This window comes from Archocentrus centrarchus, chromosome 2 (genome assembly GCF_007364275.1).
Source record: "Archocentrus centrarchus isolate MPI-CPG fArcCen1 chromosome 2, fArcCen1, whole genome shotgun sequence".
NCBI classification, from domain to species: Eukaryota; Metazoa; Chordata; class Actinopteri; order Cichliformes; family Cichlidae; genus Archocentrus; species Archocentrus centrarchus.
Genome location: NC_044347.1, coordinates 20625477 through 20641081, shown reverse-complemented (window position 1 = coordinate 20641081; position 15605 = coordinate 20625477). Strand labels below are relative to the sequence as shown.

General features: G+C 39.6%; 1 protein-coding gene across 3 annotated transcripts in view; it reads left to right on the top strand.

The window, feature by feature from the left end:
- atp11a (ATPase phospholipid transporting 11A) overlaps positions 1 to 15605 on the top strand; it is a 53795-nt gene that overhangs the window by 11247 nt on the left and 26943 nt on the right. For all 3 annotated transcript variants that reach the window (XM_030746152.1, XM_030746143.1, XM_030746135.1), the window contains exon 2: positions 15271 to 15393. In XM_030746152.1, the coding sequence (XP_030602012.1) occupies positions 15271 to 15393 (123 nt within the window). The remainder of the gene's footprint in view (positions 1 to 15270; positions 15394 to 15605) is intronic.

Genomic DNA, 15605 nt, shown 5'->3' with positions numbered 1-15605 from the left:
GGTCTCTTTCAAGACCTACGACTGAGTCCTCAAAGCACAACCCAAACTGCAGCATGGCCACAGTTATTTGACAGAGAGTGAGTGGATTTTAAAGGCCAGTAAGAATGAAGAGGCTGATTCATGTAAGACTTCCGTTTTCCTGAATATTTGTCTGCCTTGTTGCTGTCTGTTTCATTCCATCACCCTTTGTGTTTTTTGCTTTATTCATTTGACCTCGCTCCACTGTGGCGTAGTTTTATTAACATAGCAGTAACCCAGGGAGCTAATGACATGCTGAATGGAAAGCTCTCCTGAACCCAGCTTTTGGCAAGTTTATCAAAATGCTGAAATATTTGAACAATGTGAACAATGCTTTTGAACTTAGGTTGAGTCACACATACAACAGTTAGCTTATGTTGCAAGGGCAGAAATGACGTGTTTTAAGCTGTTGTATTATGACTCACCTTCTCTTTGAATAGCCTCTGAAAACTGGAAATGGTTTGCAGTGTTCTCAGTGAAAATTCTGCACTTTTTAAGTTGGGTTTTTATTTGATAATTAGTTTTTTCTTCCTTTCATTTTAAGCTGCAATTACATTTTTAATTGACAAAAGTGCCTCGAGCTGTGGGAAACCATAGTGGAAATTTTCACAAATTTGTGATGTTAATTAAGCTTAAAATAATGATCACTTGGAGCACTTATTGTTCTGCTGGGTTGTGAAGGTGCATGGTTATACACAGATTTCTTATGCTCCGTGAGTGTGTGTATGAGGATGATTACTGGTAACACAATTCATTAGGAAGAGGTGCCCCTAGGATAAACATTAAGGAAAGCCAAAAAGTGCTCCCATTAAGGAAAGAGACAGAGAATGAAAAGTTGGGAAATAAACACATCGGAAGAAGAGATTTAAAAGCATTTTAAATGCTTTTTTTTAAGCAGTTTTCTCTGATCTCCTCAGAGATTTGTAGAAGGTATGATATTACAGCAGGAAGCGAAAGTAAGTGAGATAAAATATGATTTAAACTGATTGTGCTGTCACCAACCCCACACATAACTGCAGGTTGTCAATTATGTAAATGCTTTATATGACTAATGATGCCATTTCTTTGTAGCTGGATGAGTCAGTTATGATAATATTAAAAACTGTGTTTTTAAAAAAAAGTGTGCAGCAAATTAAATTTTTTATTATATATTTTTGTGCATCATAACTGCAGCCAGCAGCTGATTCTGTGATTGTGGGACACAGCCAAGTTAGTTGTTTTCTCCTGCTTCTAGTCTTGGTGCTAAGTTAAACCCTTCACTTCCTTTCTGCAGTTTCATGTTCAACAGGCAGACATGGTTTCAGTCATCTTATCTAACTCTTGGAGGAAAGAAAAATCATTTTCCCAGAATGTGGATGTATGGAGTAACTCTCTGCAGTTGGCTGATGCTTTGTATTTAATCTTGTACCATACCATGAGCTCATGTCTTTACGCAGGCTCTGTTATCCTGCTTAAAAAGCATTGCTAACAACACGCCAATTACGATACCCTATAGCATAAACATTTGAAGACATTTGCACTGCCAGGTATGTTTTTGAAGTTGTTGATTTCTATGCAAAGATTATTATGTTAGTTTCTAATGCTATATTATTTTTAAAACTCAAATAGCTTTTGCAAAATGAGCTCCATCCTCCCTCCACATAAGTAGCCTTGACTCTGATTGGTAGCCCTTCACAAACAGAAGTTTTGAATAGTATGTGGATGGGTGGGGTTTCTGTGACTTCACACAGCCAGGGCTGTGCAGTTTAGGTGACTATATTAGGGATATCCACTCTCAGTGACATCATACTGTGGAACAGTGTTTAGAGCAGTCTGAAACCTGTGCTTTCGCACATGCAACATCCTCTTTATTTGAAATTTTGTACCGTATTTAATATGAGCCTCCTCCATTGTAACAGTGCATGTTCATCCATTTTTCTTAACTGCTCATCCGATTCAGAGTGGGCTGCAGCCTATCCCAGCTGTCACTGAGCAAGGGGAGAGGTAAATCCTGCAAAAGTCACCAATCCATTACAGAACACACAGCGACAGATGACAAACTGTCACATTTACACCTGCAACCAATTTATTACCACCAAAACAAGAATATCTTTGGAGCTGAATCATCTTGAAAGAACACATGCAGATATGGGGAGAACATCCACACAGAAAGGCCTCAGCCGGCCAACATGTTCAAACCCAGGAGTAGCAGTTGCTTACTGCTGTGGCTCCGTGCTGCCTGTATATATAAAACACAGAAAATAAAGAAGAGAATAATATGTCCCGTTTTTAAAAGTCTGTTTTTGATTGAAATGTCCTTTAACCTCCTGTTAGCTTTAGTGCATCTCTTAAATAGCTCACCCGTTGAGCTGAGCGGTGCTACCATATCATAAGCACCCACTTCCTTTGAGTGAAAGTGCCGCAGTTATTTAAAGCCAACTGAATGTCCACAGATCAATGCAGGCACTTAGTGTGACCTGGGTACTCAACACAAACGCAGACATGTTTAACTGAAGAGGAAGAAGAGCAGACACTGTGTTACAAATGCTTTTTCTTCTTGATTTTCTAATTGTCGTTAGATGTGTCTTCACTGTTGTTGGTTGGATTGAGTAACATTTTGTTTCTGTTCTTCTACCTGATGTCCCAGTATAGCAGCTTAGATGCTGTGCATCCAGGTTTGTTACTTCAGCGCTCTTGTGTGATGATAATATTGTGCAGATGCAAAATTCCTCCTTTTAAGAACCGCTCGCTTCATCTTTATCAAGCTACAGGTGAACCTACTGATGTCCTCAGTTCCTCCTGTTTGTCCCCTTTAACCCTTAAACATGTTTTCATTCCCATGTGATCTGATTTGCAGCATTGGGTCAAGTCATGGGGGGGTCATGTGACTACTGGAAGCACTCTCTCCTCCCCCCAGTCTCTCCTTCTCACACCCACACAGCAGACAATGAAGCAAGCCTGAGCACTGTGTCAGTTTACTCCCTTGCCACCCAAAGAATGACTGCGCTTATCCACAGGAAATCCACAACAATGGCCTTCTATCCAGCTCTGAGGAGCAGCACAGTGGTTGGTCTATTAGCTCGTCTGCCTCCTGCCTTGTATCTATGCTGTGTTATCCTCCATCTACTTCACTGAGTGCAATAACTGCTCAACAGCAGCAGCTATTAACATTGCCCTGGAGATTTCCCAAGTCTAATACCAGGGGAAAAGAATGAATATTTGTAATTCTGGGTCATCAGAGGGGGTTAAAAGTGAGACGGAAAGACATGCATGCATTGTGGTAAAGCAGGTGTATTATCCCAGTCCCCTATCGAGATGTGCTCTGTGAAAACCAGGCTAATGAATTTCTCTGTTTAACTGCCAGAAGCTGGCTGAGGTTACCGGTTCCTCTCTTTTCCTCCTCCTCTGCTGCTTTATCTTTTCCTTTTCCCGCAAACCTTCGACAGTTTATCAAAGGGAGGAAATGATGATTCAGCAGGAAAGGTTGGCTGTGCTGCAGTGATTTGTGTGGATGTACAAAGAGAACACCTGTGTGAAACATCAGAATCATGTATTCATGTATATATAATACATGCATTTAGATTAAGGAAAGCGGTTTCCAGACTTTTAAGAGTGCCACTGTAACAACAGACAACAGAGATCAAGAACAAGCTGCAGCATCTTGGTTTCCAAAAATCACATGTGCTCATCCACATGTACAGTATAAAATTATTTATATAACATTTCTCAAAAACCATGCTACTCAGCTCTTTAAACATTAACCACACACACACACACACACACACACACACACACACACACACACACACACACACAGCTGGTGAGTGGTCTGCTGACCTACATAAGAAATGGAAACAGGTGAATGTCTATTTCAGCTCATTTTATCTCGGTGAAGGATGATCTCTAGAGAGTTTTCAGTCCTGCTGTTTATCCTCAGATACCTCCCCTTAGGTTTAATTTCTTTACAGTATAACATGTATTTATTCAGATTTTAGTAAGTTACAATTGATTAGTAGTTTAATCCTGATTTAACCAAATACTGTATATCTTAAGTTTGTTTTTGTTTTTTTAATAACACAAACTTCTTGTCACACCAGGTCACTGAAATGCTAATTCTGCATGAAAATAATTACGTTTCTCTTTTGTTTTAAAAAAGGAAAATATTCAGTTTTACTTATCAATTCCAAGAGCTAATTGCAGTTAGTTTTTTCTAACAAAAAGCTGTAATTTTAGGCTAAACGTGCCCTAGACAGTTAATCGTCTTATTTGACTTCTCCTGTAGCTCCATGTTTTATGTCTTCTCCCTTTATGTTTATGCATCAAAATCAGCAAACAGGAGATCTGAGTTAGAATTTTAGCTGATTTATAGCGGCTTTCGCTGAATATTGTCTAAGTATCAGCAATCTAAATCAAATCTTTTGCACTTAAAGGGCATTAACTTTTATTAGTTCAAGTATTTTTTGAAGTAATGCACTAGCTCTAATTGGACTCATTCTTTTGCTTAGATGCCAAGGAAGTTGCATCGTGTGTGTGTGTGTGTGTGGGGGGGGGGGGGGGGGGGGGGGGGGGGGGGGGGGGGGGGGGGGGGGGGGGGGGCTGACTTTAAGTTAAAGTCATGCATCAGAGCCATACTGTATGTACATACTGTAGCACATACTGTAGTTCATCACTGCAGTCCAGCAAAATGTCACATCTGGTTATGTATCCAGACAATCACACAAGGAATCAGACTGTATTTTGTACTGCAAAAATATGTATTGAGACTCTTTATGAATGTCACCCCCTCACTGCATAATGATTTTGTATTGTGTCGATAAATAGTGCATGTCTCTGACAATTTATAGTGTCTGCTACTTTGAGTGATGTTTTCAGTCAGTAATAGATGAGAAGAGTCAGTTGAAGCCCTGGGCACACATTTATTACTTTGTGGAGTTGCTGATGGAGACAGTTTACTGAATTTTTATTGCAAGAACAGTTGAGGCATAAACTAATGAACACCACAGTGCCATCTAAATAAGGCCAAATAAGCAAACTGGAAGGATTAGGATAAGGCGTAGTTGCATTTTTGTAATGAGATTCTTAGAAGTGGTAACAATAGCAATTGTTAAAATAGAGGTGCTAATAATTGTAGCAACAGATACCATAATCACAGCAGTCATTGCAGATATAAGATCAGAAAAGTGATAAAAATCTCCATCAAGGTCCCAGTTTGATGCCCTGTGCTGTTTAGTCCAAGCTAGTTTCCAGAAGCTTCAAATATGAACTGTAAGGATGGAGGAAAACTACAGATTTCCAGAGCTAAAAACAAATGATTTTTAGGTAATCATTAGTTGCCTATTTATTCTCTGGCAATTAATAATTTTTGCAGCTCTGTTAGTAATTATGCAGCAAAGGTAATAACTATAGTTGCTGCAGTTGCATTAAGTAGCAGTCATGTCATAGTAAGTAATGTACTAAATAAATAAAAATATAAACAAAGTTTATTTCCAATGTCAGTATAAGGAAGTTGAAAAAAAAATTGAAAAATAAAGGTGCTCATAACAAATATTGATTTTAAAACTTATCAAAACTGTACAAACGCTGTTTTTACCTTTTATATACTATATTTCAACATATGTTGGGACATGTTTCAATAAATCCCTGGACCTCTTTCCCAACAAAATATAGAGAAATCAGGGTGACTAAACATTTCTGTAGAGTGCTGTAATTGAGATCATGAATGAAGAGGCAGAAGGCAGTCTGAGCCAAGTACTCAGTGCTCATCACTGTCTTCACAACGAGTGAGATGGCACTGTGACATTCACTAGTTTAAATCACCAGAGAATCTGCAGCTCTTGTCCTTCAATTTTCCCATGTTTCCCTCTTTTTGACTCTTTCTTTTTAAACTGTTTTTCAGATACGAGTGCTTTTGAGGACATGCAGGTGTAGAGTTATGTTAAAAACACTTCTGGCACACACACACACACACACACAAATGTTGGCCAACTGCTGAATCGTAAAGTCCACTGACTCTGATTAATACGAGTAGTGCTCTCATGTGATCAAACCATTGTGTGTGTGTGTGTGTGTGTGTGTGTGTGTGTGTGTGTGTGTAGAAGGTTACAAAGCACTGACAAGAGCGGTCAGATCACTAAATCCCCTGGAGACACACACAGACAGTTAGTTTGGTGGTAACTGATTAGTATTCTGTTGTCTGATCTCTAATGATGCCAAAGTGGCTGAGAATTTTACACACACACACACACACACACACACACACACACACACACACACACACACACACACACACACACACACACACAAGTGTGCTTTGTAGCAGTTTGTGCAAGGTGAAGTTTTGCAAAGCTACGACCCTCTGTGTCTATGGTAAAATTATTTCTCCTCTCAGTAAAACAGTTCTGCTACCATGCTGACCTTTCATTCGTGAGTTAACTATGTCACCAGAGCTAAGTTAAAACAGTAATGCTGGGTGGAGGTTGTGTTTTCATGTCACATTTTGAGTTATAGAGCAATCTAAACTCAGTTGGACTTTATATTAGCTTTCCTGACAGTATTATTATGGGAAAAACAAGATGCAGAAGAGAGTGCATCTTCCACTAAGGGCAAAGCAATTTTAAAGAGAATCAATGGGTTCTGCCTTTGCTTATGCTCCACTTTCCCGCCAAGCTTCATGGAGTTGTCCCTGGTAGGTTTTGTTTAATATTGCTCACAAAAGTGCCTTTGCAGAGTAAATGGTCACACAATCACGGCATGTCAGTGGATGATCAAAGGTTTGCTCATTTGTCACAGAGATGAAACCACTGATATCAGCTGTTAAGAGCTCATTCATAGTGCTGTTTTTTTGTCTAAAGCATTAAACATGGAAAAAAGGTCAATTGTATCACGCACTCTTCATTAGAAGAAAGTCGAAGCTGTTCTGCCACATTTAAATGAACAATTTCCTATTATGAAAATAAAGCATACCAATGGAAAGTCAGTCACAGGTTGCAAAGATTGCAAACATTTTTCTAGACCTTTTGTTTCAAATCGTGTTACAAAAAGGCTGAAGTACTGTAATCTTAACTATAATATTTTGGATAACTTTTCCTAGACACTCGGCTGTAAATGCATGAAACTCTGCTAACTTTCCTTTAGGGTGAACACAGCTTTATGATTGAAGGCACTTTAAGGTTGGATAATGAGGATTTATCATTATTTCATTTGGTCTGGCCTGCTGGCCTTGGTCAGGCTAGACAGCATTGTGACAGATGGGGAGCACAGCTGGTCTTTAATCTGTAACTCAGGTAACACACGCGCCAGGATTATTACGCACACATAGCCACACCTTTTTATCAGAACAACTCATAAAGATTAAACTACAGACAGCCAGGGTGAGTGGACCTCCATAACAATCTGCATTGTTTTATTTCTGTTTCTTTGGATGTGCAGCAGTAAATAATTTTATTGCCCCCACCCCACCCTAGCTCCACCCAACCCCCACATAAAGACAGCATGCTGTCATTTATTTACCTTTTTCACTCATCTAACTAAAGCATGAGTCATTGCTAATGCACGTGTGCACACGCACACACGCACACACACTCTTTGCATTTAGTGGAAAGTGATTTAGAGAAGAAAGCTTGTTTTGTCTTATCTCTGTAGCGCAGTGGTAGCTAAGTGACAATAAACACTCGTGCCATGTTAGAAATGTGCTTCCACATGCAAACCTGATGTATGACACAGAATTTAGATGTGTGAATGGTGTGTCTATGTGTGTGTGTGTGTGTGTGTGCGCGTCAGCCGTATCGCAGAAAGCAGGGTGTCGTCCGTAGCTTTTGTTGACTCATTTTTTAGCGCCGCTTGTTGCAGTGGGAGATAAAATACTTTTGGATTGGTCATCAGTGGAAACGACAAACTCAGCCTTTAAAGCTGCAGGCGAAACAATAGTTTATGTGTTTTGTGGTGATTTCCTCTTTAGCTGCTCAGTGTCCTGTAAATGTTATCTTTACCTGCCAGGCGTTATACAGCAATGACTGCAAAAACTAAATACAGTGTTGAGGTTGGTTTCTGGATTCTGCAGTTAGTACCGTGAATGAGTAGGTGGTAATTTGACTACTCTCAGGCTGGTAATTATAAATTCTTAAAGTTAATTTTATTTATATAGCCCAAAAATCACAAACTGTGCTATACTCTGTCTAATCCTCTGACCTTAGACCAATGATTCAGATTAGGAAGCTGCGTAAGGGAAGAGAGAAGTAACCCCATTTCCTCATTTCTTAAATAGCTTTTTAATAATTTCCAGGCTTTCGAGAGCAGATTATAAAAGTGCATAAGCTGTGTTCATGTTGGTTTGATCTTATGTACTCGTTTTCATCAGATCATTAAATAAGAAGTACTCAGTCATGATTTCAGTAGTGTGAGACGATGATGATAAGGATCAGTAGGGGATAGGATCAAGATTTAACCAGTTCAGACATCCCAGAGTTACTGGTGTCTGCCCAGTCCAGATGCTGCCGATGGGGGACGTAGAGATTTTGCAGTAACTTCATAACCAACTGAGGCCGTCATTAAAGCCACCACATCATAACTCATCATAGATTAAATACAGAGTTGTCACCAGCTGGGGAATAAAATGTATGCCTTATTCATGTCAATCTTAAATTCGCCTCTCAGCCATGTGTTGGTGTGATGATGGCTTTTTATGACTCTTTCTGTATTTGCCCAGCTGTCATTTCCATAGCTGGGCAAATAACAAAAGATCCAGATACTGAAACATCCATAAAAATCCACTCGGCAGGTGCACCAGTGTCCTATTGGAACATAAACACATCAAAATAATCTCTTTTGTGGGTAATGCTGTAAGGAACAATATCAGCTGCCTTTCTTCTCTGGGTCCTGCCCATCAAACATCATCTCTCTCTCTCTCTCTCTCTCGTAAATGAATCTGTTGCTCCTCTGTGTCACTGTTGGTGGGGTCGCAGTTGGAGGGAATGCTTGTTGCAGGAAGTGTCTTGTGTGAGTGGGTGGGTCCAGCTTTTCCTGTTTACAATATGGCCCTCTGTTACTTGTAACAGTGGGGCCTCATTTTCTGGCTCTCTAATGCTGTGTTCAGTTCTTGGGGTGTGTGTGTGTGTGTGTGTGTGTGTGTGTGTGTGTGTGTGTGTGTGTGTGTGTGTGTTTGAGAGATTTAGTACACTGACAAATTCACAGATTTAAATGAGGTCTACATCGGTGCCTTTTGAAATATGAATAATGTGATGCACTGGATGACCTTTTCGCTTCCTTCCTTTTTTCTTTTTTTTTACTTCATGTTTATCTTTTAGCATTTTAAATTTCAATAATCAGGCGAAATTATACCTGATTACACATGTATTAACTCTGTTAGTGATTATATTACATTAATATGAGAGCTAGTAATCAATGTCTGGAAACAATCCCATTTTAATGAAGCATTTTCACCTTTTTCTGTCTGTATTTTGAGTTTTAGGTCATGTTTTCCATAGGGTTTAAGTATTTAACAGCATACATACTTTAAAATGTTCAAGACAAAGGAATTTCTTTAAAACAAGGATTTGAGAGCTTGCAGTAATAACTTATAGAAACCGTAGGAAATCATATCCAAAATACAGAAAAAGAGCACAGAGAAATGTAACAGTTAAAAATCTATTATCCTTGGCTATTAAACTTCATATTTGCTGCCTTTTTTTCTTGTTTTTAAACTAATTGTAAAAACAGTAAAGCAATTTTTTTTTTTATGCAGGAAACCCAGCTGAGAAACTGTCACTTAAAAAGCTGTGATATATTTAAAAATAGCATCCACAGAATTAATCTCACTTCCTAAAACACTTGGAGACATGTGCCACTGATCTTTGCACCTGTGTGTATACATTCGGGCTCTCAACCTAAATTTGAAATTCCTAAAATATGCCCAGTGTCAGCTATGCTAATGTTGACACTGGGTGGACTTACCTCATCTTTTTTGTATTATAAAGACACAAATGACAGCATAAGTCAGGCTTGTCTAAATATATCTTGTGACTACACAGGTAACATTATATACCATTGTTCACGTATGCCTTCTCTGGTATCTTTTGATGTTGCAGGGATGTGTTAGTCCTTGTATGTGAGCCTGTCGCTTTCCACTAACATTCAGGAAAGTGAATGTGGGTGCTGAATGAGAGAGACAGGAACAAAGCCTCTGAGCTCTCTCCATCTTTCTCTCCTGACCACAAATGTTTCCCTTCCAACTATAAATACACCCCTGAAACCTCCCACGTCCTGAAACGTGAAACGCCACTAAAAGTGATTATCAAGGTCCAGAATAGCCCGAAGTTTCCAGTTACATTCAAAGTCGAAAGGCCCAAGCTAATAGTTTTATTTTATAAGCCCTGCTTTTATTTTGTAAAGACGCAATTTTATTTGATTAAACACAGACAGCCTTTGATGTAAAAAGCTCAAATCCGGATGAAAGCTGAACATAATCGATAGGAGAGAGATTGTGGACTTAGAGGCCGGCCAGATTGTGGTGAGAAACCGAGGAAAGAGGCGAGAAAACCAATAAAGATGCATTACGAGCAAAATGGACAGTAAGAGAGGAGGCCCGCTGATTCTCGTAGAGTGCCATCTGTTTAGACTTAAAAAAAAAAGAAACAAACACTGATCAATACAGATTTCTGTAATAATCATAACATCCCTACATATCCATTGTATGAAGATCATATGCAACTGTTCGCTTAGCATAAAGACTACAAGCCAGCCTGGCTACAAGAAAACAAAATTTGCCCGCCAGTAAGCCAACATTTGTTACCGCAATCATAAATCATATATACATTTAAATACCATTAGATAGAATACTCTTTCAAAGTATTTGTTAAAGTTTAAAGAATGTTTACTTTGAAGGCCATGAGAGTATTTTCGCTTCTGCACTCAATCCTAAATAAATCACATAACAGGAAACAGGAAAAGTGCTTTTAAACAATAGCCACGCAGCATGTTGTTCTGCACGTGATGTTCTCTAAACTGCTACTAGTTTCTGACTTTGCTGTTGTGCCTCACAAATGAGATTCAGTGCTGAAGTATGACCGCAGGTTGACTTTGTCACCAAAGAAATATGAGCAATTAGCCCAGTCTCATACCTTTTGATCATATTCCTGATCCATTTGGTAGTTTGGATAGAATGAACTGAAGCGGCGCAGTCATTTAGTCTAATTTGCCACTTCAGACTAAACTCTTCTGGGGACTGTCTGAGGGTAAGTGCCCTCTGAGTAGGTCCCCAGGGAGCGATTTGCCTTCCAATCCTTATTTATTTTTAATTTTTGCTTGCATATGCCCCACTAATAGGAATTCTGAAGTAATGCTAAAGCTGTCCACTGGCTGGTTTTGCAACATCGACTCTTGTTTTGATTCTTTATATTCATTTAACCCTGTTTTTTTTTTTTTAACCCTGTTTCAGCTTCTTAAGTGTCTCTCTATGTTGCTTCTCTGTGTGGTAGATGCCTTGTAGCAAGTTGAAGGGTATTGCTGGTAAATATTTTAAAATTTAATAGGGTCAAGAAAGACCAGACTTCTCTGCTGGTTCATTTCTTGAGCGCTGTTGTTCACATGGCTGCTGTTCACATGGCTGCTCTTTGACCAATGTTTAGAGTTACACCTGAAGCAGTCATTGTACAGCTATGTCACTCAAAGTTCCTATTATGGTAGGAGTGATAGTAGGAGCTAAAACACTTAAAAAACAGAGCTCTTAGTACTGTGATTGTCCTCAGATCCAGAAAAGGGGGGGGGGGGGGGTAATGCCTCCTACATGTGCTGCATCCACAAGCAAGATCCTGTGGTTCAAAGGCACTTAATATTAGGCTTACACGCTGCTACCAATTAATTCAGAGCATCTCCTACTAACTGTTATTTGTGTAACATGTTTATAATGGGATATATTACACACTGATGAATTATAAAACCACAGCAACATGATCTGCCCCCTTCCTTCTGTTTTATCAGTAACTATGAGACAAAAATGAGAAATACTGTCCAGTTACTGCATGCATGATTATATAATCCACCAGCCAAAGTCTTGTATATAAATGTGGCTGTCGTCCATAAGTGGAAAGCTAACAGGAAATGTGCAAGAAATGTGTGAGGTGAAGCAGACGGAGCAGGCAGGTGGCAGAGAAGAGGAGGAACAGCAACACTGTGTGGGTGTCAGATTTGGCAAGCTGGCCGTGCTATCTGGTTTTCATCCCCTTCCTCACAGCAAACCAGATATCAGTTAGTGTGGTGATTGTCTGATATGATGGATGATGTTGGTTTGGATTTATTATAGACGAGCTTATGAAGCACACAATGTGTGCTGATTTAAATGCCAGCACAAAAACTTGCTCCTGTTTTAGCAACTTCAGTCTCAATACAGCATCAATAATAGCTTTTACAGAGGAAGAAAGAGAAGTAGGTAGATGGTATATGTTAGTTTATATGTTCGTATTTATCAGTTTCCATTTCCTTTCAGTATTCCCTTCCCTTTCCTTCCATTTCCATTATTCCTTTGCGGTGTCTCATACTGTAGATAATTGGAGGTCACAGGATAGAAACAGACCTCCATCCTAAACAAGGTAATCTTAGAGCTGCAAGTCAACTTGTTACTCTGTGTGTGTGTGTGCGCGCACGCACGCGTGTGCATGTGCACATGTGTGCAAAAGACAGACAGAGAGAGAGAGTAAAGAAACTGGGCCATGCAGCCTCTTGACACTCAATCTCATTCACTGGCCACAGATTACTGTCACCTCTTGTTAGCCTGTGTAAATGTGTGTGTATGTGTTTGTTGGCAGACTATTTGGGGATGAATTAAAGGACTTTCCGTGTTTATTTGTTGTGATTGCTGACACTGACAGCTCTAATATGTGTAGACAATAGTTTCATGGATGAAAGAGAGAGACAGAGAGAGACAGAAAGGCTTAGGCTCTTTTAGAGTTAAGATGTCTCACCCAGGCCTGCTCCTCGTTCTTGCTGCTTTAGGGAAAAATGACCAGATTGCTACTGCCTGTCATGATGCGGCTGTATAGACATAATTCTGACTATTTGGGCAAAGCTTCTGAGTGCCCTTCTCAATTTAAAGCATTACAGATATTGTTATTACGGACACTTTTCACACAGAAAATTGGATTTTTGTGTGTGTGTGTGTGTGTGTGTGTGTGTGTGTGTGTGTGTGTGTGTGAATGCAAAACTGGCATTTTGATAACAAGATGAACAAATAAAGGTTGATGTGATGGTTAGCATTGTCGCCTCACAGTAGGAAGGTTCTGGGTTGGAGCCAGCTGGCCATCAGGGGCATTTGTATATGGAGTTTGCATGTGCATGTTGGCTTCTCCTGTATGGCTGCTTCATCACATAGGCCAAAGACATGTGTGTTTAGGTTAACTGGTGATTCTTCATTGCCTGTAGATGTGAATGATTGTCTGTCTGTGTTAGCCCTGTGATTGGTGACTGGTCCAGGGTGTTCTCCAGCCCCCTTCGACCCTGAAAACTGATGAATGGATGCAGATATTTCAAATATACTATAATGTCATTGAAGCTACTCATGCTTCCTCCACTGTAGACAAGCATATGTGTTATATTCTACTCATTTTTTCACACCTGTGCTACATAAGAAAGTTGAAATGATAACGAATATAAACAGATATTCAAGATATTCAAAATAGCCCAGTAAAAATACATATGATATCACAAAGGTAGAAAAATTATGCAAAAGGAGCTCAATAAAATAGAAATAGAAACAAGGGGAAGAGCTCAATAAATCAAAACCTAAATATAATATAAGCAACTGTCCTTGGGGCAGCAGAGCCGAGATGACAGACAAAATGCTCTGCTCTAAGATGATCAGGGTCACCCATTTATTATCATAGCCATTAACCATAGCCACGGGCATTCGAATGAACACCGTCTGATATGCACATGCTTGAAATGCACTTGTAGACCTCTTTAAATACATTTGCCAATGAGCACTGAGCACCAAAGGAGGACACTGTGCACGGAGCTTTCCAATTGCATCTTTGTGCTGGCTTGGTTTTGAAAAGAAAAAAACTGATTTCTTTCCCAGGGTTGGTCGGATACATAGTGTTGAAGTTGGAGTTGTGCAAGTCTTTCTCAAATCTAGCAGACCATGAAATGTGTTTTCCATGCAGGTCCAGACCTGCCTCAGATACTTTAGGCCAATTTGCCTGACTTGAATTTCTCAGGGTTAACTTTAGTATTAGAACCTTGCTTCCTATTAGAACTTAGAACTAGCTGTCAAAGTCAGACAGACAGACTCACGCACATAAAAACTGAATTGCTGAAAGTTTTGTCTAGTTTTTATTTAATCGATGGTGCACAAAAATCCAGACTAAATTAAATGATTTTGATTAATTTGTTATGTTTAAAAATGTTGCATGTAGCTTTTTAAGAAGCGTTACCACATGTTGTGATAAATGTGATGAATACATGGAGAAAAATGGGGTGAGTTTTTCTGCTCTGAGGCAAAAAAACGCAACAAAAACAAAGGGATGTCAAAATAACAAAAGAACAGCATCAGCACAGAGAGACACCATCCAGTTGTCGTATCACTCTGTGTGTGTGTGTGTGTGTGTGTGTGTGTGTGTGTGTGTGTGTGTGTGTGTGTGTGTGTGTGTGTGTGTGTGTGTGTGTGCGTATGTTTATAATACCTTGTGGGGACAATTTTCCTGACATATACTACGTTGTGGGGACCAATTGCTCCTTGTGGGGACTGGAACCTTGTCCCCACAAGGGGAAACCCTGTTTTTGGGTCAGGGGTCAGAGTTAGGGCTAAGGTATGAATTGAGTTTAGGTTAGGGTTAGGGTTAGGTATGTGATGGTTAGGGTTAGGAAAAGGGTAAAGGTAAGGTTTAGGCTGTAGAAATGAATGGAAGTCAATGGAAATTCCCCACAAAGATAGCAAAACACACTTGTGTGTGTGTGTGTGTGTGTGTGTGTGTGTGTGTGTGTGTGTGTGTGTGTGTGTGTGTGTGTGTGTGTGTGAGAGAGAGAGATACATTCCAGTCTGAGTCACATGCAGGTCTGTGTATCTGTGGCAACAAAAGCTCTCATTCATTGAGAAGAAATAACTCATTCATTGTAATTCTTTGTGTTTGTGAATCTGTTTCTGAGGGTCCCATACATACATTGGTCCTCATATGACATGCTGCTTAAACAAAACAAATTAAAATAAATGACAACTTTACACAAAACTGACAAATGTGTATATGTTTCAGGATATTCAGACTTGTTTTATGTTTTTTCCTCCTGTAGTGTGTTGGTGAAGAGAACTGGGTTGATAGCCGGACAATTTACATTGGACATAAGGAACCTCCTCCAGGAACTGAAGCCTTTATACAACAAAGATTTCCTGACAACAGAATAGTGTCCTCCAAGGTCAGTGAGAACACCCACGCACACATTTTAAGAACAGGACTCGCTGTATTACGATCCATCTGAAATATCAGAGTTCAGAGGTGAAGAACTCTGAAAAAGGCTTTTTTTTCCTTTCTGGTTTAAAATCAATTATGATATGAGCGCAGCATCAGTGTCTAAACAAAAGGACATGACACAGCAGAACAGAACGGTTAGTACTCCAGCACCGTTCA